General features: G+C 49.4%; 1 protein-coding gene across 1 annotated transcript in view; it reads right to left on the bottom strand.

Annotated features, from left to right (window-relative positions):
* The window catches only part of CRISPLD2 (cysteine rich secretory protein LCCL domain containing 2), a 66,649-nt gene that overhangs the window by 22,517 nt on the left and 17,658 nt on the right, over positions 1-26,474 (bottom strand). The window contains exons 3-12 of the mRNA XM_027513892.1: positions 24,202-24,320; positions 22,281-22,413; positions 21,740-21,855; positions 18,332-18,432; positions 13,078-13,218; positions 11,204-11,264; positions 6,073-6,139; positions 5,441-5,571; positions 4,245-4,288; positions 883-955 (exon numbers count right to left, since the gene is read on the bottom strand). Coding sequence (XP_027369693.1) covers positions 883-955; positions 4,245-4,288; positions 5,441-5,571; positions 6,073-6,139; positions 11,204-11,264; positions 13,078-13,218; positions 18,332-18,432; positions 21,740-21,855; positions 22,281-22,413; positions 24,202-24,320 — 986 coding nt within the window. The remainder of the gene's footprint in view (positions 1-882; positions 956-4,244; positions 4,289-5,440; positions 5,572-6,072; positions 6,140-11,203; positions 11,265-13,077; positions 13,219-18,331; positions 18,433-21,739; positions 21,856-22,280; positions 22,414-24,201; positions 24,321-26,474) is intronic.

Consider the following 26,474-nt stretch of genomic DNA (forward strand, 5'->3'; position numbering starts at 1 on the left):
ACACTGTTCAAAACACACCCACCTGTATGCTTATTACTGGTGGATTTCACTGTGTGTAAGTTTTACCTCCAAAAAGCTGGATTTTAACAAGCTTGTTCTAAAGTGACCCACAGAAAATATCACAGATCAAATATAAGAATCAAAGAGCAGATTCCAAGGGGACCAGTGTCAACCAGCTTCCAGAGTTCTCAGCTGATCTAAGGGGTCAAGAATGACAGGTCCTGAGGTCTGTCTTGGGGCCTGGGAAGAGCTTGGCAGCAAATGAAGTCAAATACTCTCTTCTGCTTCCCTGGTGGCTCAGATGGTAAAGAATCCGCCTGCAAAGCGGGAGACCTGGGTTTGATCCCCGGGTTGGGAAGAATCCCCTGGAGGAGGACACGGCAACCCACTCCAATATTCTTGCCTGGAGAATCCCATGGACAGAAGAGCCTGGCGGGCTACAGTCTACGGGGTTGCAAGAGTCAGATACGGCTGAGCAACTAAGCACATACTCTCTCCTGCTAGTGGATGTGACAGTGAGCGGGGCAAATCACCTTCTCAGGTAAGTCCCTCATGGCGGGCCGCAGGCACTGGGCTGCACAAGGGACTCACGCAGAAGCCTCCAAAGATGCGATGCCCTCCTGGGCCACCCCTGAAGATCGGGATTCGTCCTTTTAATGCCTCTGCGGCAAGTCCAGTGTGCAGCCAGGGCTGAGAATGAGCGGTCTCAGGGAGAAGTCGGGTGGGCCCTCGACTCAGACCACAAAGCAAATGACTTCCTAGGTGGACACATGCCAGGGCCGCGTCTAGAACTCAGCCGTGCGTGGCTGCGTGCGCTGACCACCCTACCCACCCCGCAGCCCAGACCCCGTGTTTGCAAATCCAGATGCCAGGGAGCCTTACCTTGGGCAGTGTGTCCCCGGCTTCTCGTACGGGCAGAGCTGGGCCACGGTGGTGTAGCAGTCCAGGTCTTGCACTGTGAATGGGAGCAACAGGTCATGGGCGGGCCTGAGCCTCAGGCTTCCAGACTGAAAGGGGCTGCTGGTCCTGGGGGCTACTTGGGCCTCTGAACTCGGATGAGAGCCAGGGTGAGCACCCAGCAGGCACCAGGCCCCAGTGCTCCCAACTCCTCCCCCAGGGCCACTCAAGGAATGAGACAAAACTCACGCCTAAGTGTGTCTACAGGTCAAAGGTCATCACACTTAACCAGTTTCTCTGTGGGGCCAGCATTGTGCTTTTCTACTTTGAAGTCTTTCCCTCTACCTTATCACGCTGGATCCTCATGGAAGGTATTGTTCTAATTATGTATACGAGGAAACTGAGGTCCCAAAGAGCTAAGAGACCCCCTGAGGCTGCACAGGACAGGCTGAAGGTCTGGTTTTTGATTCCCAGCCTCAGTTCATTGCTCAAACCCTTCCTGAGGGGTAGGTGACTCCTTCAAGGTCAAATGCTGTGTCTAAGGAAGTACTTCTAATACTGAATACCTGTGGTCTCTAACAGCCTGTCCTTGTTCAGTCCAGGCCTCAGCAAACTCTTTCTTAAAGAGTCAGAGTAAATATTTCCAGCTCCCTGAGCCCTATGGTCTGTGTTATAACCACTCTACTCTGCTGTTTTAATAGAAACCAGCCTTCAGTTCAGTTCAGTTGCTCAGTCGTGTCCGACTCTTTGCAACCCCATGAATTGCAGCACGCCAGGCCTCCCTGTCCATCACCAACTCCCAGAGTTTACTCAAACTCCTGTCCATTGAGTCAGTGATGTCATCCTCTGTCATCCCTTTCTCCTCCCGCCTTCAATCTTTCCCAGCATCAGGGTCTTTTCCAAGGAGTTGGTTCTTCGCAACAGGTATTGGAGTTTCAGCTTCAGCATCAGTCCTTCCAATGAATATTCAGGACTGATTTCCTTTAGGATGGACTGGTTGGATCTCCTTGCAGTCCAAGGGACTCTCAAGAATCTTCTCCAACACCACAGTTCAAAAGCATCAATTCTTCCGCCCTCAGCTTTCTTCATGGTCCAACTCTCACATCCATACATGACTACTGGAAAAACCATAGCTTTGACTAGATGGACCTTTGTTGGCAACATGTCTCTGCTTTTTAATATGCTATCTAGGTTGGTTATAACTTTTCTTCCAAGGAGTAAGCGTCTTTTAATTTCATGGCTGCAATCACCATCTGCAGTGATTTTGGAGCCAGAAAAAATAAAGTCTAACACTGTTTTCATTGTTTCCCCATCTATTTGCCATGAAGTGATTGATGGGACTAGATGTCATGATCTTAGTTTTCTGAATGTTGAGCTTTAAGCCAACTTTTTCACTCTCCTCTTTCACTTTCATCAAGAGGCTCTTTAGTTCTTCTTCACTAAATGCAGGGTAGCGTCATCTGTGTATCTGAGGTTATTGATATTTCTCCCGGCAATCTTGATTCCAATTTGTGCTTCTTCCAGTCCCGCATTTCTCATGATGTACTCTGTATATAAGTTAAATAAGCAGGGTGACAGTATACAGCCTTGACGTACTCCTTTTTCTATTTGGAACCAGACTGTTGTTCCATGTCCAGTTCTAACTGTTGCTTCCTGACCTGCATACAGATTTCTCAAGAGGCAGGTCAGGTGGTCTGGGATTCCCATCTCTTGAAGAATTTTCCAGAGTTTGTGGTGATTCACACAGTCAAAGGCTTTGGCATAGTCAATAAAGCAGAAATAGATGTTTTTCTGGAACTCTCTTGCTTTTCTGATAATCCAACAGATGTTGGCAATTTGATCTCTGGTTCCTCTGCCTTTTCTAAAACCAGCTTGAACATCTGGAAGTTCACAGTTCACATACTGTTGAAAAACCATTCTTAGGCAACACAGAAATGAATAGGCATGGCTCCATGCCAATAAAACTTTATTTACAAAACAGATGGCAGGCAGGGTTTGGCCTTGAAGGTTGTAGTTTGCCTGCCTCTAGCAGAGCCTATCATCTAGATGGGCAGGGGTCTGTGCAGAGGTCCAACAAGGGTCTGTTACACAATGGGATGCTGGGGAGACCATTAAAATTAGGTTCAGAAGTCCACTTGAAGGTATATAAGTATATTCTTGGTATATTATTATTCAAAAACTAAATCAGGCTACCAATTTCAATTTTTAAAAACATATCAGTGTATATATTACCAATGTATATACTCAATGCAGAGGGAAAATAAACTCTATAGAAATCCACCAAAATGTTCAGAGTAGTTATCTCTGAGTGGTGGAATTTAGGTCTTCTTTTTTCTTTTTTCCCTACTGATTCTCCATATTTTTAAATTATCTGGAATAAATAGGTATTAATTTTGTAATGTGGTAAAATTTTTAAAATTTATAAAAATATGGTACATATTTTTATAAAGATATCTAACCAGGTAGTCAGGTATCCAGGAGGAGAAGGGGACGAGAGAGCATGAAATGGCTGGATGGCATCACCAATTCAGTGGGTATGAGTTTGAGTAAACTCCAGGAGACAGTGGAGGCCAAGAAGGCCTAGCGTGCTGCAGTCCATGGGGTCACAAAGAGTTGGACACGACTGAACGACTGAACAACGTGTCTGGCATCCAGGCCAAATGACAAGCATGGCTTTCCCAAAGGAAGAGAGGGTAGGCGGGCAGTTTCCCAGCAGGGAGGGGAAGGCTGGTGGTGCCCATGCACCCCTGCCTGCTTGAGCCCCTCCAGGCAAGTGCCCAGTCTGGGCAACTACAAATCCAACCCCAGTTCTGATTACAGCCTGCTCTCCCATGGTCACATGCCACCCTGCCAAAGGAACAAGCCACAGGTCAGGTACAAAGCTGGACGAGATACAGCAAATATAGGCCACGTCCTTCCCCAGGTTTCACTCTCTCCTCTGTGGCAGACATGACTAACCTCTCCAGCTCCGTTTTCTGCTGAGCACAGAACTGGACCTCAGAATCCTTCTCAACACAATGTTCCAGGTAGCCACTACCACTCAGTAGAAATCAATACTGCCTATGAAGCCTGTTAGCTACTCTAGACCCAGGCGATAGTCTTTCTGTGATAGTCAGCTGGGAACTCGGGCCTGTGTTTCAGCCTTAGCCATCTAGGGCCAATGCCAAGTTCAGATATGTTTAGAAACTAGCTAAGGAATCCTTCTCAGGAACCTCTTCAATATTGTGGCAATGCTGAGAAAAGCAGTACCAACAGTTATGATATCCATTAAATCAGTAACTAAGGGGAACAAAATTCCAGGGTAACCTGTGGATTGTGGTCATATAAGAGAAGACTGTCCAGCTTACCTTTTACTTTTGACACCGTGAATGAGCTGGAAGCCTTGTATTTGCTGTAAAAGGAAGCATTAGGTGAATACAAAACAGAACTGCTTCTAAACATGCACCCTTGTTACTGTACTTAGTTTATTTCCACCTCAATTTCATATCTTCCTACTTGTTTCCCATCACCCTGAAAGCCCTTAGGACATTCCAGAGCAAGGTCTAGACTGAGAACATTCTAGAACAGGGCTCATTAACCTTCTTTGTGCCAAGGATCCCTCTAGAGGCCTGGTAAAGCCTTTGGACGCCCCCTCAGAACAATGCTTTTTAAATGCATATGATACATTTAAAAGATTAAAAGGAAGTCATGTATTATTAATATCATTATCAAAGTATGAAAACAAATTTGCGTTAGCCTAATGGCTAACAGACGGGGAGGAGGCAGAGCTGGGTCCATTTGACCCCAGAGCCTGCAGTGGGTTCCACCATCTCCTGGTCACCTTATGCCTCAGGTGCCATGGACAGATGAAGACATGGCCTCCTGCTGGTCTCCATGCCCCCTCCAACCCCCAAAAGTCAGGACGGCAAGGATGGTCTGCCTTGTGACCCATCCACATACCTTATGTGAAAAGCACCTTGCAAACACAAGTAGGTATTTTTAAAAAATGAAAAGCTTCATTCTCGGGGGTAGGGGGGTATGTAGGGAATGCCAGTGAACAATTAGCCTGAAAACTCAAAGATACTATCAGTCATTACTGAGGTGTCGGAAAAGGTCTCAGTGACAAGCAAGGGAGAAAAAGCAGGATTCAGAACTCACGTCAGACTGCAAGACTATACACTTTCGAAGGTTGTGTACCGAGACTATCTCGAGCAAGTGGGAAAGAAGGGGTCAATATTTCCTTATTTGTTTTTCTATATCTTAATGGCTATATGTACATTTCATAATTAAGAGCAGTATTAACTTTCAAATATGGAATAAACTTTCCTCAAAGCTACAAAAACAAGCAAACATACAAACAAGAAGCTCAACACATTAGACACACACACAGAAACCCAGTGGAATAAAATATGCTAAACAGCTTATAGGGGTGATTTCTGAGTTATAGCATTGTCATCTGTATTATTTCCCACTTCTTTATATGGTCCAGAACTTCCCAAGGTTTCAACAATACTCTCACAATCAGAAAAGAAGTTTTCAGGAGCCCTGATCACAGAATATTTACCTCAGAGACTGCACGCCGTTTCTCTCTGACTTGACAAAAAAGGGAACCTTCCCGTTCCTAGTGACGTCCACCAAGCCTCCCCTGTCGTCCAGGATCCCATAGTGAATGGCGGCCCGGCAGATGCTGGACGCCTGCAGGGCGGGGCCGGAATGTAAGTACATCTGAATTCACCTTTGTCAGCAATCATTTCCAGGAACACACAAGATGTTTGTCCTCAACCCACAAAAAGCCAAAAAGCCGGGCCAAGGCTCACCCCACTGCTGACTCCGACCTCGCTCTATAACACGTCTTTGTTTCTGGGGTTGCTTATCTTTAAGAACTCATCTGTGTTGCTTTACAAACTAAGAACAGTGACAAACAGCCCTTTCTCCCCCTCCAGTGGAGCATATTAACGCTGGGGCTAACATAGAGACTGATCGGCTCAGGGGTCAGCCCCCATTTCCGAAAGTGGCTTCGCAAATCTGTGACCCCAGAAATAGGCATGGATCAGCTATGCCTATTAGCCTTAGCTAAGAGGGAGGTTTGACTACTGAGCAAAAAGAAAATCTGTTCACCTGAAAACCAGCCACCTGCTTTTAACACAGAGACAGGAGTCCACGCCAGCCATTTAAAGAAGCTCTGGCCATACTTACGCTTTCATAAAAGAGAGTCCCAAAGATCTTTGCTCCACTGTGCAGGCAGCCTGCGGGGCACTGGTACCTGATGGGAAAGAAAGAAGATGATTTTCATAAGTTGAATAAAATACGTTGATAAAACCTCGCCATGAATTTATTGTTTTTGTTCCCCTTCAATAGCTATTATTACATATAGAAAAGTGTCAGTGATCTAGCATACACTGTTTGGGAGCAAGTCACAATTTACCCAGGCTGAAGTGTATAGACACATGGACACAATTACAGATTCAACTTGGCCTCTTTAAAGACCATTTTCATGTGCTTCAGATTCAAGTCAAATAGATGGACGTTTCCATGAACAGATGGACAAATGGCTTGTCCAGAAGAAAGACAAGTGGCTTCAAAGGCACCAAAAAAGTCCTCAGATACCAATCATCAAAGATGTGCAGACTAAAAGTTCCAGGTGTCAAACTACAAGGGTGTTGTAATAGAATAAAATTCATTGATGGTGACCATGCTCACAAACAAATATCAATTAATCTTTCCAGAAAGCCTTAACAATTCATGTCTCTTAAACCATAAACCCTGCAAACTGGGAGGAAACATTTGCAAATGAAGTGACCCACGAGCGATTAATTTCCAAAATATATAAATTCATACAGCTTAATATAAAAAAAAGAACAAATAATCCAATCAGAAAGCCCCCTAAATGAGCAGAAGATCTAAATAGACATTTCTCCAAAGAAGACAGCCAGATGGCCAACAGGGACATGAAAAGATCCTCAATGTTGCTAATAGAAAAAATGTACATTAAAACCACAGTGAAGTACCACCCATCACTAAAAAGTTTACAAATAACAAATGCTGTAGAGGTGTGGAGAAAAGGGAAGCCTCCTACACTCTTGGTGGGAATGCAAGTTGGTGCAGCCACTATGGAGAATAGGATGGCGGTTCCCTAAAAAACTAAAAACAGAACCACCGAGTGATCCAGCAATCCCATTCCTGGGCATATATCCCGAAAAGATGAAAAATTCTAATTCGAAAAGATACAGGTACCCCAATGGTCATGCCAGCAATAGTCACAATATCCGCATGGAAGTAAACTAAGGGTCCATCAACAGATAGATGGATAAAAAAGATGGTACGTATATACCATGGAATATTACTCAGCCATAAAACTAAAATAATTCCATTTGCAGCAACATGGGTGGATCTAGAGATTACCATTCTAAGTGAAGTCAGAGAAAGACAAATACACGCTATCATTTATGTGTGGAATCTAAAAAAAGATACAAATGAACTTATTTATAAAACAGAAACAGACTCACAGACGTAGAAAATTTAGGAATACAAAAGGGGGAAATTGGGGAAGGGATAAACTATGACTTTGGGATTAATATATACACACTACTGTATATAAAATAGATAACCAACAAAGACCTACTGTATATTGTATATAGGGACTATATGCAGTATCTTATAATAACCTATAATGGAAAAGAATCTGAAAAGAATATATATATTTGTATAACTGAATCACTTTGCTACATACCTGAAACTAACACAACACTGTAAATTAACTATGCTTCAATTTAAAAAAATTTAAAAATTTATATCCCTTGATTCTTGACTCTCCCAAGAAAAAAGTCAGAAAGTCAGACCTCCATGTTATTCCAACCATTTATAACTGGGGAAAACTGGAAGTAAGTCAGCAGGTGTCAAAGGAATAGCCAAATGTATTTCTGTGTGGCCAAATGTCAGCGTATTATACGGCCACTAGAAATGAAGTTTTTGAGGAATAGTTATTGACTTTGGAAATCTTAAGTGAAACCAGTAACATACAAAATTGTACAATAGGAAAGGCCTAATCAGAGCACAGAACAAAGGTTGGAAGGAATGACATCAAATTATTACTGATACTAACGAGATTCTTTTTTATTTATACTTGTTTTGGTGGTTGTTTCCTGCCAAAGGCGAGTGGAGCGTTCTCCTGACAAACCTGACTCCACGTCCCCATGGTGTAAAACAGGACCCTCTCTTTCAGGTGACACAATACACCTTCTCTTTTGAGCATGTGCTTTTTTTTTTTTAATATAAATTTATTTAATTGGAGGCTAATTACTTTACAATATTGTATTGGTTTTGCCATACATCAACCTAGATAGCATACTGAAAAGCAGAGACATTACTTTGCCAACAAAGGTCCGTCTAGTCAAGGCTATGGTTTTTCCTGTGGTCATGTATGGATGTGAGAGTTGGACTGTGAAGAAGGCTGAGCGCTGAAGAATTGATGCTTTTGAACTGTGGTGTTGGAGAAGACTCTTGAGAGTCCCTTGGACTGCAAGGAGATCCAACCAGTCCATTCTGAAGGAGATCAGCCCTGGGATTTCTTTGGAAGGAATGATGCTAAAGCTGAAACTCCAGTACTTTGGCCACCTCACGTGAAGAATTGACTCACTGGAAAAGTCTCTGATGCTTGGAAGGATTGGGGGCAGGAGGAGAAGGGGACGACAGAGGATGAGATGGCTGGATGGCATCACTGACTCGATGGACGTGAGTCTGAGGGAACTCCAGGAGTTGGTGATGGACAGAGAGGCCTGGTGTGCTGCGATTCATGGGGTTGCAAAGAGTCGGACACGACTGAGCGACTGAACTGAACTGAACATGAATCTGCCACGGGTGTACACATGTTCCCCATCCTGAACCCCCCTCCTACCTCCCTCCCCGTACCATCCCTCTGGGTCATCCCAGTGCACCAGTCCCAAGCGTCCTGTATCCTGCATCGAACCTGGACTGGCAATTCGTTTCATATATGATATTATACCTGTCTCAATGCCATTCTCCCAAATCATCCCACCCTCTCCCTCTCCCACAGAGTCCAAAAGAGTGTTCTATACATCTGTGTCTCTTTGGCTATCTCGCATACAGGGTTATCGTTACCATCTTTCTAAATTCCGTATACATGCGTTAGTATACTGTATTGGTGTTTTTCTTTCTGGCTTACTTCACTCTGTATAATAGGCTCCAGTTTCAACCACCTCATTAGAACTGATTCAAATGTATTCTTTTTACTGGCTGAGTAATACTCCACTGTGTATATGTACCACAGCTTTCTTATCCATTCATCTGCTGATGGACATCTAGGTTGCTTCCATGTCCTGGCTATTATAAACAGTGCTGCGATGAATATTGGGGTACATGTGTCTCTTTCAATTCTGCATTCCTATACACTAATAATGAGAAAATAGAGAAATTAAGGAAACAATTCCATTCACCATTGCAACGAAAATAATTAAATACTTAGGAATATATCTACCTAAAGAAACTAAAGACCTATATATTGAAAACTATAAAACGCTGGTGAAAGAAATCAAAGAGGACACTAATAGATGGAGAAATATACTATGTTCATGGATCAGAAGAATCAACATAGTGAAAATGAGTATACTACCCAAAGCAATCTATAAATTCAATGCAACCCCTATCAAGCTACCAGCGGTATTTTTCACAGAGCTAGAACAAATAATTTCACGATTTGTACAGAAATACAAAAAACCTCAAATAGCCAAAGCAATCTTGAGAAAGAAGAATGGAACTGGAGGAATCAACCTGCCTGATTTCAGGCTCTACTACAAAGCCACAGTCATCAAGACAGTATGGTACTGGTACAAAGACAGAAATATAGATCAATAGAACAAAATAGAAAGCCCAGAGATAAATCCACGCACCTATGGACACCTTATCTTTGACAAAGGAGGCAAGAATATACAATGGAGAAAAGACAATGTATTAAACAAGTGGTGTTGGGAAAACTGGTCAACCACTTGTAAAAGAATGAAACTAGAACACTTTCTAACACCAAACACAAAAATAAACTCAAAATGGATTAAAGATCTAAACGTAAGACCAGAAACTATAAAACTCCTAGAGGAGAACATAGGCAAAACACTATCTGACATAAATCACAGCAGGATCCTCTATGACCCACCTCCCAGAATATTGGAAATAAAAGCAAAAATAAACAAATGGGACCTAATTAAACTTAAAAGCTTCTGCACAATGAAGGAAACTATAAGCAAGGTGAAAAGACAGCCTTCAGAATGGGAGAAAATAATAGCAAATGAAGCAACTGACAAACAACTAATCTCAAAAATATACAAGCAACTCCTGCAGCTCAATTCCAGAAAAATAAACAACCCAGTCAAAAAATGGGCCAAAGAACTAAACAGACATTTCTCCAAAGAAGACATACAGATGGCTAACAAACACATGAAAAGATGCTCAACATCACTCATTATCAGAGAAATGCAAATAAAAACCACAATGAAGTACCATTTCACGCCAGTCAGAATGGCTGCGACCCAAAAGTCTACAAGCAATAAATGCTGGAGAGGGTGTAGAGAAAACGGAACCCTCTTACACTGTTGGTGGGAATGCAAACTAGTACAGCCACTATGGAGAACAGTGTGGAGATTCCTTAAAAAACTGGAAATAGAACTGTGTTATGACCCAGCAATCCCACTACTGGGCATACACAATGAGCATGTGCTTTAAATAATATGATTCAGCTTTAGATGAACAGACGCCAGGACCAATAGGAAGAAGAGCAAGGGCCCCTCCACCAATGACACGGTTTTCCTGCCGTGAACCTGAGGGTCTGCACGTGGCCACTGCACCTGTTGGCCATTCGCTGCCAGAAGGAGCAGCTCAGTGGCTATGTTGCCAAAACCAAGCTTCTTCTTCTTGGCAGATGTTTTTCAACATCCGAAATGGATGATACTAAGTGACTCCATTGGCTAGATTAATTCGTTCCACTCTGGGGGAGATGCTGGCTGCTCCTCGTCTGGTGGGGCCCTGGGGAAGCAGGCTGACTGGGACTCCGCAGCAGCCGTGCTGGACCCGGCCATGGCCACACCTGCCCTGACGCTGCCGCAGCCCAGAGCTCCAGGTCAATCTGGGACCCCTTCATGCAGAGGGTGGAAAGGAGCACCCACCTGCACCAAAACATTGTTCAGGATCTCCCTGTCTACAGCACACCTGGCATTTCCACAGCAGATCAGCCGACAGGTCACGAAGGGACCCCTGACCCAGAGCAGGTGTATCTAAGGGCTGCAGGTGGTAGGAGAGGGAGGGGCCAGCCCTTACTTACCTGTTGCATGTGGACCCTTTACACTTGTCCTTCATCTTGGTGTCACACTTGACGACTTGGGCTAGGAGAGAAATGCAGAAACACTTGTCACAGCAAGAAACGGGAAGATGAGTCTGAGTTAGCAGATCCCATCCCCACCCTGAGGAACTTTCTGGAATATCCTGGAAGCCTCATCATAATGAGAGCAGCAGCGTCACCCACTGGCTGCAGGCGCAGGGTGGAGGTTTGCATCCCGGCTCCTTTTTCTAGTAGCACTATCACCTCGGACACTTACTTCCCCTCTCTGAGGTTCAAATCCCACTTATTACTGGGGATGGGTACAGTATCCACCTCCAGGGGTTTCTCTGAGCCTTGAAGAGAAAGTGAACCAACCCTGGAAGGCAGCCTGGTACACTGAGCTCCCCTCAGCCTCACAGGGCCCTGGAGGGCGAGCCTTGTGCAGCCCAGGAAGCGGGGACCCAGCCATTCTCCCCAGTGTCATCTCCCCTACAGCCAAGAGGACTTTGCCAAGTTTTCATTTTGGTTTATAGGGACATATCAGAATCTTGGAGTAGTATTATAGTTTGACAGAAAGACACGTATTACTTTGTAATTTTACATTATGGAAAAATAAAATAATAATGAAAGAGTTTGGAACCTCTGGACAGACAAGGACATCAGGGTATTTCCTGGTCACAGAGAGCTATGGGCTGACTGAACAGGCGGGAAGCCCAGGGGAGAGATAACTGAAGGCCCACGAGAACACCGGCTGGGTGCCGGTGGCGGGAGGGCAACTGACAAAATAGCCAAGGCTTTCTGAGAAAGATGGGCGTGAGCCGGCCCCCTGCTCAGAGCCGAGTCCAGTTGTGTGCTGTGTGATGGTGTGGAGGGAAAACAGAGACACTGGCGGGCAGAGGAGCCATACCTAGTGCCGTGTCTGTAAGAAAATGCTCTCTAGAGCCCCCAAACTTCAGTAAACGTGCCGCATACACAGGTGACCCGGGCCGGGGAGGGAGGAATCAGAGCCGAGCAAGGAAAGGCAGAGAGAAGCGAGCCCCAGGAGGGGAAGGGTCTTGGGAGACCAGAGGTGAGCGTGAGAACAGGGCATCTGGGGACCTCCGAAAGTCTCTGGGGAAACAGCCAACTTCCCACCTTAACGGAGCTGTTGGAGGCAACGCTGAGGACCTCACAGTACAGCTGACACGGGGGTACCCATGTGACTGTAAAGAGTCCTCACAGCAACCTGACTGAGCTGCAGCCGCTCCGGCAAGGAGATGGGTGAGGAGGGACAGATGAGAACATGCAGCCCAGGTCTAGAATTCATAGCCTAGCTCCTTAGTGACTGCTTCTGTTCTTCTCTGTCAAGAACACAATGCCTCTCCTAAAATACGGACACGGGAAATGCACACACCCGTGTCTCTAAACTAAAACAGTGCTAACAAGAGGCATCAGGGCTCCTACTTTACAGATGAGCACGTGGAGTGTCAAAGAGGCAGGTCCGAGTCACAGGACCCGTGTGCGTGGCGGCCCCGGGAGCTGGGCCCCACGCTGCCTGTTCACTCATCCTTTGGGAGGTGGGCACCCCAACTGGAACCCAATCTCAGCCCCGGTCCTCTCTGAAAGGACAAGAGAAGGTCTAACCTTAAAATAATTGCATGGGGCGGGGAGGGGGGAAGGCTACCCAAACACAGCTCCTGTAATGCTTCTTTTGAAATGACTTTAAAATATCACTTTTTAGAAACATGTTTGGGTGGTGCTTTTGCAAGCTTCACCCCACCCTGGTCCCTGCTGTTTGTCGACTTGAAGACCTCTCAACCCCCTGGCTCCCCTACTCCGTCCACCCCAGAGAAAACTGGCCCCTCCAGAGGCGGCCGGCAGGGCAGAGCCCCACTCACTCATGTAGTTCACAGGAGAGTCTTTCTTGGGCTTCTTGGGTTTGATCACCCTCGGGGTGACCCAGACGTGCTTCTCATCTGGAATAGGGGCCGCTTCCACCTCATTCATGTCGTCCGTTTCAGTTTCCTGGCCATAAGTCTCTTAATAGTGAAGGGGGAGAGAAAAGCAACATGCTGGGATCCAAATGAAATGCACTTGGGAAGAAGTAAAAAAGCCATCTGGAGATGAAACTAGTTTGAGGTTTGCTTTCACAAAGGGTCATTTCAGCAGCAAAGAGAAAGTCCCACTTCAGGGCCAACTGGCCAGGTGGGATTCTCTCCCCCAAAGGCGACGGATGGCTCTCTGCTCGCTGTGCTTGATTTGGAACCCAAGAGCAGCTGGGCTGACCGGAGGCTAGAAGGCCCCGGCACCCACCCCTGGATGGTCAGAATGACTTCTTGTCACATCTCTGCCTACTCACCACTGCCTACCCAAGGGAGCAGCTTCAGGAAGCTACCTCATCTTCTGACCCCAAACCGCAGCTGTCTCCCCAAGGTCCCTCTGCCCTGGGTTCTCACTGAGGGAGGGGTCCTCCTAGATACATGCCATCGGGGTGCAAGAATACCCGTGTCGATGGTCTTAGACACATTGCCCTTTACCGCCCTCACGTTCTGCTCCCTTCCCCACCCCCGAAGGTCAAGATCACTTAACCTTTCTCTGCACTGAAGTTCTGAAACCCAGTAACATTGGAACCATCACCTACAAAGAGCCAAAGACCCAACTCTTGGTTAAAAAAACTTAGTTCACTGGCTCCCAATCTTTTCCCCACCCAAATATGGTTATTTCTCCAAACATGATTGCAACCTTCATGTTTCAAAACATTCTAATTCACCAAACAAATTGCATTTATTAAGCATCAGTTCTCATCATGAAAGTCACTGTGATCTGTAATAGGCCACTTGGATACCAAGCCCTACACTCCAGCCAAAGCAAAGCAAAGTATTGCTTGCGTGCCCTTATCAAACATGAGCTGGTGCACATCTGCTGGGGGACTCGCCAAGGATGCCGTGGACCAGAGTTGGAAACCCTTGCCTTCTAAGCTTCTCCAGTGAGAAAAGACAACAGATGTGCTTTGATAAGAAGTTCAAGGAGCAGGTATGGGGCCCTCGCAGGCTTCTTTGTGTCAATGGATTAAGACTCAAGTCCCATCAAATGTCCACCAATTCTGAGCCTTATCTCCATTTCTCCTTAAGGGTGACAACATTTCTTCTCTGAAGGGCAGACCAACTGTTTTGTGTTGATACAAGCCATTCAATTGAAGGGCGACTTCAAGATTTCTTCAAGAGATCTTCTCTGGATGCCTTTTGATAGGATACTCTGCAGGCATTTCACTGGCTGACTCATCACTGTACAACCACCGCCCCAGGGGAACCCTGGGGATGGGACGGGAGGAGGAGGATGGACGGGATTGAAGCCAGAGGAGAACATCAATCCTGAGTCCCAAGTTCATTACCAGAGCTCGTGGGCCTTCATGTCCGGCTCCTGGACAACAGGCTCACCACCACCTGCCTCCCCCACCAGCTGAAAACTCCCTGAGGCAGCAGCCAGCCTGCTTCACACCCACTCTACAACGAGCTCCAGCACACAGCAGTTGCTCAACAAAACTGGCTGCATGAAGGACCGTCAACCCCCTCCAACCCCTGCAATGAATTCTGTCTTTGAACCCTTTGGAGAGGAAAAAAATAGTCCCAGCAAAGTTTAAAGATATTCAGGAAGGGTAATGCAGGAAACATCATCTGTAGCTAAACTCTATAGGCAAAATCTTTACGAAGATGCTGGGTTTGCAAACAGCACTTGGAACCCAGCAGCGGTCTCTGGTCTGTCTTCCCGTCAATGTGGCTATTCAGGCTTGCCCTTCACTGAAAGCCAGAGCTGTCTCTGGAATAAGCTGGGTTTTCTTCCACTGGCCTTTAGGATTTTTATACCTCATAATCGCAGCTTTATTTAGCCGAATATAGTTGGGTAGAGCAGCCTAAAGCATTTGAGGGCTCACTATTTAAGAAAATGGGCAGACAGTCCTCACCCTCGGACACACACATGAAAAGTGGAATGCTTACCCAGAGGATGGGCTGTATTTGAGCACATCCTAATTAAGATCCCCTGAGTGGACCAGCACAGGCCTGGGGAAATTCCGTGCCCAAGTTCACACCAAGGTTACCCTGTGCACCGTCCAGCTCCGGACCAGGGGTCCCAGGGCACCGAGCATTTCTACATCATTCTGCAGACTCCATCTGGTTCTGTAAGTGTGGACAAAGCTCATAGCTAATGTCAAGTTCTCGTGTCATCCTCTCATTGCCCTGGGAGGTGTGAACAGCCCCATTTCACAAATGGGAAAACTGAGGCTTGGAGAGGCTATGTGACCTGCCCAAGCTCACACAGCTGAGAGTCAAACTCCTTTCCCTGAATCCCACACCCTTCATCGCCACACAGGGCCAGGCTAGAGGGGTGGGAACGCCTCTTATGGTCTATCCTTATCCCTGCTCCATCTCCATTAAGAGGTCAAGGCTTTGCCAGGCACCTCAATAAACGCTTATTAAGTAGCTTATGCAGATAAGCTGCTTTAGAGGAGACTTTCTGCATGGTTAGCTAAGGAAATCAGGATGCCCTCCAAGTGAAGTTGGGTATTTTCCACTAAAAATAAAGAAGCAAGTCCAGGAGGTTTCATTGGGTGGGTTAACCTGTATCTAGGCTGTCTTTGTGTATATTTGTTCTCTGACAAGGCCCCTCTGTGGACTTTGGGGGTGTATTTATTCAGACAACATGCAGAACACACCTGCCAGGTGCCCCTGGAGGCCCTGGCATGAACCAGCGGTTGTAACTACAGGTGATTCAAGTTCATGGAGAGTCTGGGTGCAGTAAGGGCGTGGAGGCAAGTGAGCAGCCTGGCTGTGAAATCAGGGAAGTCTTCCTAGAGGAGGTGTGACACCACAATTGTGTTTTCCAAGAAAAGAAGGCATGTGCCAGGATCCTGAGATGGATGGGGGCCCCAGTAACCCCTAAGGTGAAGAACTCCAGGCCAAGTGACAAGTGAGGTCATACCTCCTCACCTGCTTCTCCAAGAAAGTAACAGGCTGGGTCCATAAAGTGGTGACTATGTGCAGGCTGCTGTCCTAGTAACTTGTACCTTCCTTACCACATCCTCCCAGCAAACCATCTGCAGGAGATGATGGCATTACTCTTACAGATGGGGAAACTGAGGCTCATAGAAGGCAAGCAGTTTGCCTGGCACACCCGGCCCCTCTGCCCGCCCTGCATCGCAACAGCCTGCCTCGTGCACACATGGAGTCCCCCAATAGAAGACCTGAGGGGGCGCCCTCAGGAGTCTGCCCTCCCTCACAGTCCCCTAACCAGCCCTCAGGATCTGAGAGGGGACTTGTCCCTCTGGGCGACCAGATAGCAGCCACAGGACCCGCCTGAATGGGAACTTGGAGCCTGACATGGCTCGAGTGTCGGCCTGCCTTCTCAGCCCTCCTGTTACCCCCAGGGGCTGACACGTCACCCCATGCTCACACAGGAAGACTGAGGCTCAGACTGATGAGGTGACCTGCCGGGGTCCCCCTGCTGGAACGTGCAGGGTTGATAGCCCCCAAGCAGGTGTACTAGACTCTAAAACCCACGCTTGTCCCAGGAATCCAGGTATCGGAGTGGGACTGCGTGGAAATATTTCACTAAGGATGGGCGTGGGGACCCTGTCTCGAAGACGGTGGAGAGGGGAAGCAGGAGGAACTCTACCTAACAAACGCCTGTAGCCCCCTACTGCACGGCGGGCACTGCCAGGACCTGTGCGCCGTGCCATGGCACAGCGGCTTCCTACCGGGCGCGCCCTTCCCTTCCCTCATCACCAGGCTCAGTCTTCCTCGACAGCTGCCTGCGCAGGAAGCCCTCCCTGACCCGGCCCACGCGGGGGCTTGTGCTACAGCCCCGAGGCACCTGTATCATGCCCTGAAAGGGGCAACGGCCCCGCTGGATGTCAGGTTCCCCGGGGCAGGGCCGGGACTGGTCCCCATAGTTACCCCACCCCATCACCTACCAACATCCTGGCACACAGCAGGCACTCAGGATGGTCACACCAAATGCACTGACTCTCTCATCTGAGTCTGAGATGCGTCACGGACAGATGCATCACCAGGCCCATTCTGCCGCCGGGCAGAGAGACCGAGGGGTTTGAGCAAAGAGCCTCAAATCACTAAGATCCAGAGCCGGAAGTCTCATGTCTGGACTCTGCGTTGAGCCCCTGCTTCCTCCGGAGACTCAGCTCCCCGCACGTAAGTCATAACCCAGGGGACCACATGGACTGGGCCACACTGCCGCACCATCAGACCCTTGCTTCTCCCCTCAGAGGACTCCCCCCAGCCACCGCCCCGCTGCAGTGGGCAGAATCAGCAGGGAATAACTGGCCCAAGAGGGCTGGAATCCACTCTTCACCCTGGAGCCCACTGGGCTGACCCCACGAACCCCCAGCAGGGAAGGGCCGCTGCCTCCTGCCCGTGCCAACCCTCCTGAAAGGCCCCTCTCAACCGTCACAGGACCTGTTGATGCAGCCACGTGAAAAAAACACACCTTAACCGCAGACACATGGTCAGCGCCTCAGCCGGGATGGAGTTGGAGGAAACAGTCCGAAATATGAGGAGCACTTCAGGCATGAAAAATGTGCATTATTTACAGGAGTGGGGTAAATGGAAACGCCCTGTTGCTGGAAAATACACGGCCTGAAAGCTCTAGCTGGGCCTGAGCTGAGGCGGGGGGAACGTAGATGTTTATGATGAGTAAGGGCCGGGTGAGCCACACACGTGGGTTGGTGGGGGTCTGGTGGGGACAAGAACAAGCAGGAGGGGCTCCGATAGCCCACCCGGCCCACAGCTGGCCTGGACCATCCATCACACGGCTGCTTTAAATTCCTCGTTTGTTGTCTGTTTTATACCAAAGTCTGAGCACCAAGAGGGCAGGATGCCTCTGGTCAGTGCCGCCCGTGGGAGACGCCCACTGGGGGATGTCCCAAGGGGAGCTGGGGCTCAACCCTGAGTCTGGAGATGGGGAGGGGAGGAGGGGAGTGTGGGCTGGAGTCTGGAGATGGAGGAGGGGAGCAGAGGCCAAGGGTGGAAGGGACCAATTTCTCCCCCTAGCTGTCCAACATCCCCATTTCACATTGGCAGCTCTATGACTCAGGGGTGGGAGCAGAAGCCCGCTCCCAAGGGCTCTGAAGTGGATTCCTACCTTGGTAACAGAGGTTGTTCTTGCAGCCACCGCGATACTTGCCCGGGCACTCGGAGCAAGGCTGGCCGGTTTTGTAGGGGGCTTCTCCGATCCAGTTGCCCCTGAGGACAGACCAGAAACACCATCACCGGGCTGCCATGCCAGAGCCCGGGGACCCCTCTTTCTGTTCTAGACCCTCTTGGGGCCCTGACACGGTCAGGGAAGAAGGAAGGTATGAGGGGGACAGGCACTTGCCCTGAGCCCCTCTGTGCACAGCGTCTAGAGAATTACAGAATAATCTAGCCAGGAGCCATGAAGCGTCCTTCCCCTTCTCATCCTTTGTCCTGTGGCCCCCACCTACCCACGCTGCTCCCTCACACAACTCTGAACGCCGGTGGCACCGCCCCCTCCCCCAGCCCCAACACCAACGCCGGGGAAGCTGCTGGGACCCTCCCTTTTAAGCCATTTCTCAAATGAGTGATGGGCAGCCTGTTCCAGGGAGGGCCTCGAGGTTACTGGCTTCTCACTGCATACCACCTGCTCACTCCATCCTTCCAGCACCCTAGGAAGGACATGCTAGAGTTCAGTCCTTTATCAGGAGAGGAAACGGGCTCAGAGATGTTAAGTGACTTGCCCAAAGTCACACAGCAAGTGAGCGTGAGGGCTGGGATTTGACCTCAGCCTGTGCGGTTCAGAGCTTTGACCATACTCTGCTCGTGGGGCTGGGACCAAGGTCCCTCTGGGCATCACAGGCACTGATCTGCCTCCCTCTAAGCTTCCAGGGCAGGAAAACCAGAGGCCGCCCGATGGGATTTCTCCAGAGCCTGGGCAGTGGGTGGTGAGCAGGACCCCACGCCCTTCTAGTGGTGCCTTTGGCAGCACAGGCTGGAGCGGCGAGTGCCTGGGGGCCAGTCTCCGCGATCTGTTCTAGGAACCTCCTTCAGGGTTGCCCCAGTCAACTAGCTATCCTCTCAGGAAACAGATGCAGGGCCCCACTCTTGGGCCAAGGGTAGCCGAGCCATGAGGAGCAGGCTCCGGGGCTAGACCTGGCCCTGCCAGCCAGAACCTCTGCCCCCTTCTCTGTACAGGGTAACCTTGGGGGCTGGTCGTGAGATGAAGGAGGTGGCTGTATGTACGCCTCACGTCGGGGCTGGCCTCTGGTGATGGTGACACAGTCTCTGAGCACTTGCTAAATCAGCAGCCTCATGGGGTGATGGGCTGACGGCTGTCCAAGGTGGCCAGGGAGGGAGGGGTCCCGTTAGTGCTGGCCAAGGGACAAACTGCAGAAAACATACTGTTTGCTCCTGGTCAGCACAAAATAGCGGAATGGAACCACCCAGGGCCACGTGGGTGTCCGGCCGGGGATGGTGGGCAGGGGCTGTCATAATCTGCACCCAGAGAGGGCAAAATAACATCCCCAGCAGGCTGCAGACACTGCTTTGTTGAGCATATCTGCCTCACGTGCAGGCTGGCCAGGACTCACAGAGGGCTTCAGGCTAACCCCCACAAATGGACCATAACCAGGTGGACCCTGGGTACCCCAGCACCTGCCCTGTCACTGGGTGGGGCTCAGTAGGTTCTTCAGACCATTTGGGCCCCCAGATGGGCTCTTCCCCTCCCCCAGCTGAGTCTGCCAGCATATGTAGGCTCCACGTTTCCTCAGTGACAAACCATGCCTGCCACAGGACTGGAGCAGTAACTCTCAGAGTTAGCAGTTGTGGACGTGGGCTGGGTGCCAGGCGTCCTGGGAGCCTGTCTTCCAACCTGGGTGCTATGTTATAGATACATGATGCATGGGCTGAACGTATGTGCACACCCCCCAACTCATATGTTAAAACCCTAACCATCAGGGTAGGTGCATTTGGAGATGAGGCCTCAGAGGAGGTGACTGAAGTTAAATGAGGTCACAAGAGTGGGGACCCTGATCCAATAGGATTAGTGTCCTTATAGGAAGAGACATAGGAAGCTCAACTTCCCCTCCATCTTTCTCCTCAACCCCCTGCACACACTGAGGAAACACCATGTGGAGACATGGAGAGAACGTGGGCATCTGTGAGCTGGGAAGAGAATCCTCACCAGAAACCAGCCCTGCTGGACCCTGATCTGGACTTCTGGCCTCCAGGGCTGTGAGAGAGAAATCTGCTGCTGAAGCCACTTTGTTACAGCAGCCTGTGCTGACTAATACATGTATATACATGTGAAAATTTACCAGCTGTACTTTCAGGATTAGTGTATTACTATACACAGGATATTAATTTTTTTAAGAAAGGGATAGGTGCTAAATAAGGGGGAAGTGGTATTTCTAGTAGGATCTTCTAGTGTTTGGGGTTTTTTAATACACAGTCAAATTGAATGATTCCTCACTCCCCACCTGCCACTCTTCCAGGAGCTCTGACCAGCTTACTGCCCTTCCGTGGGGCTTGGTCCCCCCACTGATGACACAACCCCTAACCTCATCCCTGTGGCTGTGGAGACACTGCCACCACTAGCGTGCCGGATGGTTTACGGAGAGTTTCTATTTTCCTCCCAACCTCAGCGATTCCCCTTCATCCCACCTTCTCACGGCCACTCCTGACCCAACCCAGTAAATGAGGTCATTCCTGCTTCATGCAGTCACTGAGAAAATATGCCTTAAGGGCCCCTGCATGCAGGGCCCAGTGCTAGGATGGCAGCCAGCCCCACGGCCAGTGCGCAAACCACAGGCTGTAAACTGGGTGAGCTGCTCTCCGAGAATCAGCACATAGTTGTCTCATGAGCAACAGAGGCGAATGAGTAAAGGGATAAGAGACACACTGATGACATCAGGACGCCGTGAAGACGAAGAGGGGCTGTGACCACAAAGCCTGACGAGGCCCCTTCTGGGAGGGGAAATATAAAGACACAAAATACCTATTTACCAGAGTGCTCTTTGCTGCATATTTTCAGAAAAAAAGAATCTTTACGGTGGACTCCACTAGTTGCCCAGCCAACAGCTATTCCTGCTTCCGACTTATTCAAGTAGTCCCAGAGGACGATTTGCCAAGCCAACCGGGACAAGTTCATTGGTCAAAGCCAACTGGGGCAGTCTTGTTCCCCCTTGTCCATGAGTAGCCCGGTTCTGGCAGATGACTTAAGGAGAAAGTGGGCCAGGCAAGAGAAAAGCTGAAGGAGAGAACTCTTTTCTACCATTCTCTTCCCTTCTGTTTGGGAAGACTTGGTGCCTGATGTTTTGCAGCCTTCTTATGACCATGAGGAGAGGATAGTACTGTAAGAAGACAGAACGTTCTCATTGATACTGCTGGGCTACTAAGCTAACCTCGACACACTAATATCTGAATGCCTTGTTATGTGAAGTAATGAAGAGATTTTACCACTTAAGCCAGTTCTAGTTGGGTCTTCCACTGCAAGCAAACACACCCCAACCCATAAAACCATGTCACTTGTTCTTACTTTGGAAAATAATTGCAGACGAGGTAGACCGCATTCTCCCAAACATCTCCCCAGACATTCATCCTCGGGCAGGTGTTCACGGCACAGCCGATCCTGTTGGTTGTGGCCCAAACTATCTGAAAAGATGACATCCATACATCAAAGTTTAAGGGGAAAATGGCCAGGGTGACATAATCTGGCCTGAATCCGTAAGGTGCCCACAGTAAATGGGTGTGTGGTAAAGGGGTGAGGCCCAAATTCTTCCCCTCGCCCATGAATGATCCAGACATTTGTTTAAATCAAAAACAGAAAAGTGAACAAAACAAAACAAGGAAAATGCCCCAGCAGTGTAAAACTGCCATAGAAGTTTCTAGTGCTCATTCTCAGCTTCCATATTTGTGAACCAGCCACAAACAGCTCAACCCACCAGTTATACTTTGAGTAGGACTGAATTAAAGGGAAAAAACTAAGGCAATGATAGAACAGAGGTCCTCTGATCGGGGGAGAGTCCCACAGCTCTGGGGCTGCCGGGCTGAGGCCACACCTGATCTTCTGGCCTTACCTGGGTATAGTGGGTGCACATGGGCCCGGAGCACCTCTCCGGACACCAAGGGTTGCATTCGTGGGGGTAGGGGTAGGTGTAGTCCTTCACCTCATCATACCAGGACTGCACATGGGAGCCAGGGGAACGAGGCCTGCAGGGACAGAGGGACAGACCAGCTTGTTAAGTTCCGGCCACCACATGCACACAACAGCAGAGACCCCTTCTGGCAGCACCACCACCCACGGTGGAGCTGGGGGGGAGAGGCGGTGGGGGGCGCTCCTTCAGGCCAACAGCCCCACATCCCACCTGGCACCTGTTAGAAGTGCTTAAAACCCGAACTGGCCTCCTTCAGAGTCCAGGAGTATGCCTGGGTGACCCAGACACCACCTGTGTGTATGGGAAACGTGTATCTGGCCCCAGTGAATCCTTTTTTATACTAATAATTACGTATTTTTTATATACATTTGGGGAAATATATGCAGCCCCTGAATCCTGTGTTTCACAGATACTACTGCATAAGAAAAGACCGAAGGGGGGCAAACCTTGCTCCAAGCTCCCATTTGGGATCCTATCACCTGAGCCCTCTCTCGCCCCCGGCACTTAGAAGACCCTCCCCACCTCTTGTTGGTGACCGTTGGCCCTCTCTTCAGCCCCAGGCTGGCACTGGGAAAGAAAATAAGCCAGATGCAAGCCCCGGCTGCTGTCACCAGCAAATGTAGACAAAGTGGTTTCAATAAGCAGAACAGATGCAGGGGGAACTGGGCACTTCTGAGGGCACCGTGGGGAGCAGGGCAGTCAGCGGTCTTGTAATGATTACCGTCAGGACTCAGGTAATGGTGGCGTCAGTGCCCTGGCCAGGGAAAGTGCCTCTCTGCTTGGGGCCAGCTCGGAGAAGGACACACAGAGAGCGACAGAGCTCCAGGGCCACAGGGTACCCACCACCCCATCTATCCATGTCCCACAAGCTTGCTGCCAGGCTGGGCCAGTTTTAGAAAGAAAACATTCAGCTGCTGAGGGGCTTTCAGATGAGGGGCTCCGCTGGAAAGTGAGTCAGCAATATTGATACAGAAAGGGAACAGCCTTTTTGCCATGGACCCATCAATCCTACTCCTTGGAGTTTTCCTAATGAAATCATTCAAATGAGCAAAAAGGGAAAAAGAAAAAAACAAAACCCAACTACGAGAATGGAATGCCTAAATTCTGGTCTGTCAACCTGATGGCTCACAGGCAGCCTTTAAAATGTGATAACCGTGACAAGTATGTACTAAAAAACTGATGTTGTATGAGAAGGAAAAAAAATCAATAGCTGTCCTGGCCACAGTTACAACTATGCGAAAATATGTCGGCCAGATGCAGCCCAGGAGCCCAGAAACACAGAAAGAGCTGACCAGGTCAGCGGGCCCATGGGTTGGGTTCCTCTTAGACATTTTCTGGTGATGCTGTCATAAGACTGACTGGATAAAAAGCAGAAAACAACACCGGGTTGCTATGCCTCCACGAAGTCAAGCCTCTAGCCCCGTGATGACCCCTTGCCCAGGTCCTGCCCAGAACAACCCTGGCTAAAGGAGAGTGCAGGGGCTTGGGGTCCCGTTAAAATCCAAGCTCACAAACTGGATATGGTAGGTCTGAAGGCCAGCAAACCTCGCCCTGTGTTTTCAGGGGCTCTGTCCAATCCATATCGATTTTTCAATGAATGGGGCAAAGTGGAAGCAGACCCTGGAACCCTAGCGACTCCTGGGCCTCTACTCAGAGAGCTCGTGTGCCTTGCACATGGCCAGCGAGTCTTAATCTGTCAGAAGACATCTTCCCCGCTTCCTCTAAGGAAACCGGCCCAGTTGACCTGGGCGAAGGTCGGTGGGTGACATTTAACAGATGCTCAGAGGTCCGGCAGTGTGAGTGAGACCCCAGGTCACAAGTAGGGGGCCACGGCGGCTCTCACCTGCCCCAGTGCACGGCCAGGTTCTGCCCGATGGACACCAGCAGGCTGGTGGGCCCATGCTCCCAGATGCATTCCCGGGCCCAGGCCACCGCCGACTTCTCCAGCTCTTCATCCCAGGTCTGCAGGGGATGAGAAACGGGCACCAGGAGGTAGGGTCAGGAGTGTGTGGAAGAACTCAAACTGCACAGATGCCCCCAGCTCGGGCCCCAGGACGACCCTAAGGAGCAGGCTCAGCTTCTGCGATACTGGACTCAAGGACTCCTAGAGCATTTCAATGGTCTCTGGTCAGCAAAGAACCTGGAGGAGCCTGGATGCTCAGAGCTCCTGCTCATCCTGTAACTTGTTGGGAACCCTGGCAAGTCCCTCCTCTCAGCCTCAGTTTCCTCATATGTGAAACGGGAGAATGAATAACCTGGAGATGTATGGTGGTCATGGCTGTACAATGGTGTGAAGGTACCTGATGCCACTGAACAGTGCATTGCAAACTGGTTGAAATGGTAAGTTTTATATTATGTATATTTTACCATTTTATATATACATATATATTTCTTTATACACACACATGCTAAATTGCTTCAGTTATGTCCAACTCTTTGTGACCCTATGGGCTATAGCCCGCCAGGCTCCTCTGTCCATGGGGATTTTCCAGGCAAGAATAATGGAATGGGTTGCCATGTCCTCCTCCGGGAGATCTTCCTGATCCAGGGATCAAACTCACATCTCTTATATCTCCTGCACTGACAGGCAGGTTCTTTACCGCCAGTGCCGCCTGGGAAGCCTATATATAACCCTATATATATACACACGTACATATACACACATATATATAGTTTTTTTTTTCTAAGTAGCAAGAAATGCCTTCAACTCACCCAGTCCTGCTCCCCTCCGGCAAAGCCCACCCTGCCACCTGCAGGACAAAGAATCTGCCACCGGCTCCCCTCCCAGCCAGCACAGGGCCCATACATAACTCCCCAGAAGAGAAAATGGTAAACCAAGTGAGGGAGACCACTTCTCTCTTTCGAGAATCTGATGCCCAGCGCCCTCAGGCTGTGAGCCAGCGGCTGCCCCGCCCCCTCCCAGAGTCACCAGGCAGGCAGGAGGCCCAGCCCCTCGCACAATAGATGCTCACTGACAGCCTGTATGGGGAGGGCCCTGGGACGTTCCAGGAGACTGGTTCACCAACCACGGGACCCCAGCATGGAGCCACCCCTTGCCCCCATCTCCAGTCCTGCGTCTCCTTCTGGCCAAGATAACTGCACTCCTCAACATCCAGGGGCAAGTCCTAAACCCAGACAGGCTGGCTCCAGAGCCTGTCTACTCGTAAAACCTCAAAACAGGGTGTCTTAACTCCATGGGGTTTTATAGTCCACCTCTTGGGATGAGCCTGTTTCAGAGGGCTGTGGCTCAAAGCCCCAGGAAGCGGGGCTGAGCAGGAAGCCATGGATTTGAGACACTCTCTTCCAGTCAGTGCCACCTGTTGTTGGGTAGATGCACGTTGGCAGGCGAGGATCCTGGCAGGGGGCAGGAGGAGCCTAAAAAGAAACCTACCCTAATTCTCTCCATCTTTAAACCTAAAGAGCTCTGCATGGCTGCCCTGCACACTAACATTTTGAAAGGGTGCCCACTCTGCCTCCTAAAATTAGCACAGCCCCTTCAGAACAAACCCCTGGACTATTTTCTTGAGGGGAAAAAAAGAAATGGTTTCATAAGGAGTCCCCAGGGGACAGCCTTTCTCAGGCTCTTCCCAGGCGGGCATCCACTCATCCCTGGTGACGGGCCACCTCATCAGGCACAGCAATGCCTAGGGGCCCACAGCCACACTGGCAGGTGCCCGACCGTGAGGGTGACCAAGGTCAGAGCATGATCAACACAGAGAGCTGCAACTGAGTCCAGAGGAAGGAGAGGGGCCAGGGCCTGGGCTGCACGGAGCTGGATACGGGAGTGACAGGGTGCAGATGCCTGGGGTGCAGAGGGGGGCTGTATGCACAGCACCCTGAGACCTCTCTGGCCACAGAGGAGGAAGGGAAACAAGCTAACCAGACAGACCAGGGCTCCTGACAGGAGGCCTCGGGTGCCAGGCAAGAAGCACAGAGGGCCCTCGAGGCTCCTGCCAGGAGAAAGGCTGGAAGAATAAAGATTGAGGAATTACAACATGATGCCAGGATTCAGAGGGCAAGATGGGAGCCCCTCCAGGGCTGAGGCTGCCCCGCTAATCAAGGCGAGAACAGTATGGGCAGGGAAGATGAAAACAGGTGGAGAAAGAGCCCCAGGTA

Source organism: Bos indicus x Bos taurus, chromosome 18 (assembly GCF_003369695.1).
Source record: "Bos indicus x Bos taurus breed Angus x Brahman F1 hybrid chromosome 18, Bos_hybrid_MaternalHap_v2.0, whole genome shotgun sequence".
NCBI classification, from domain to species: Eukaryota; Metazoa; Chordata; class Mammalia; order Artiodactyla; family Bovidae; genus Bos; species Bos indicus x Bos taurus.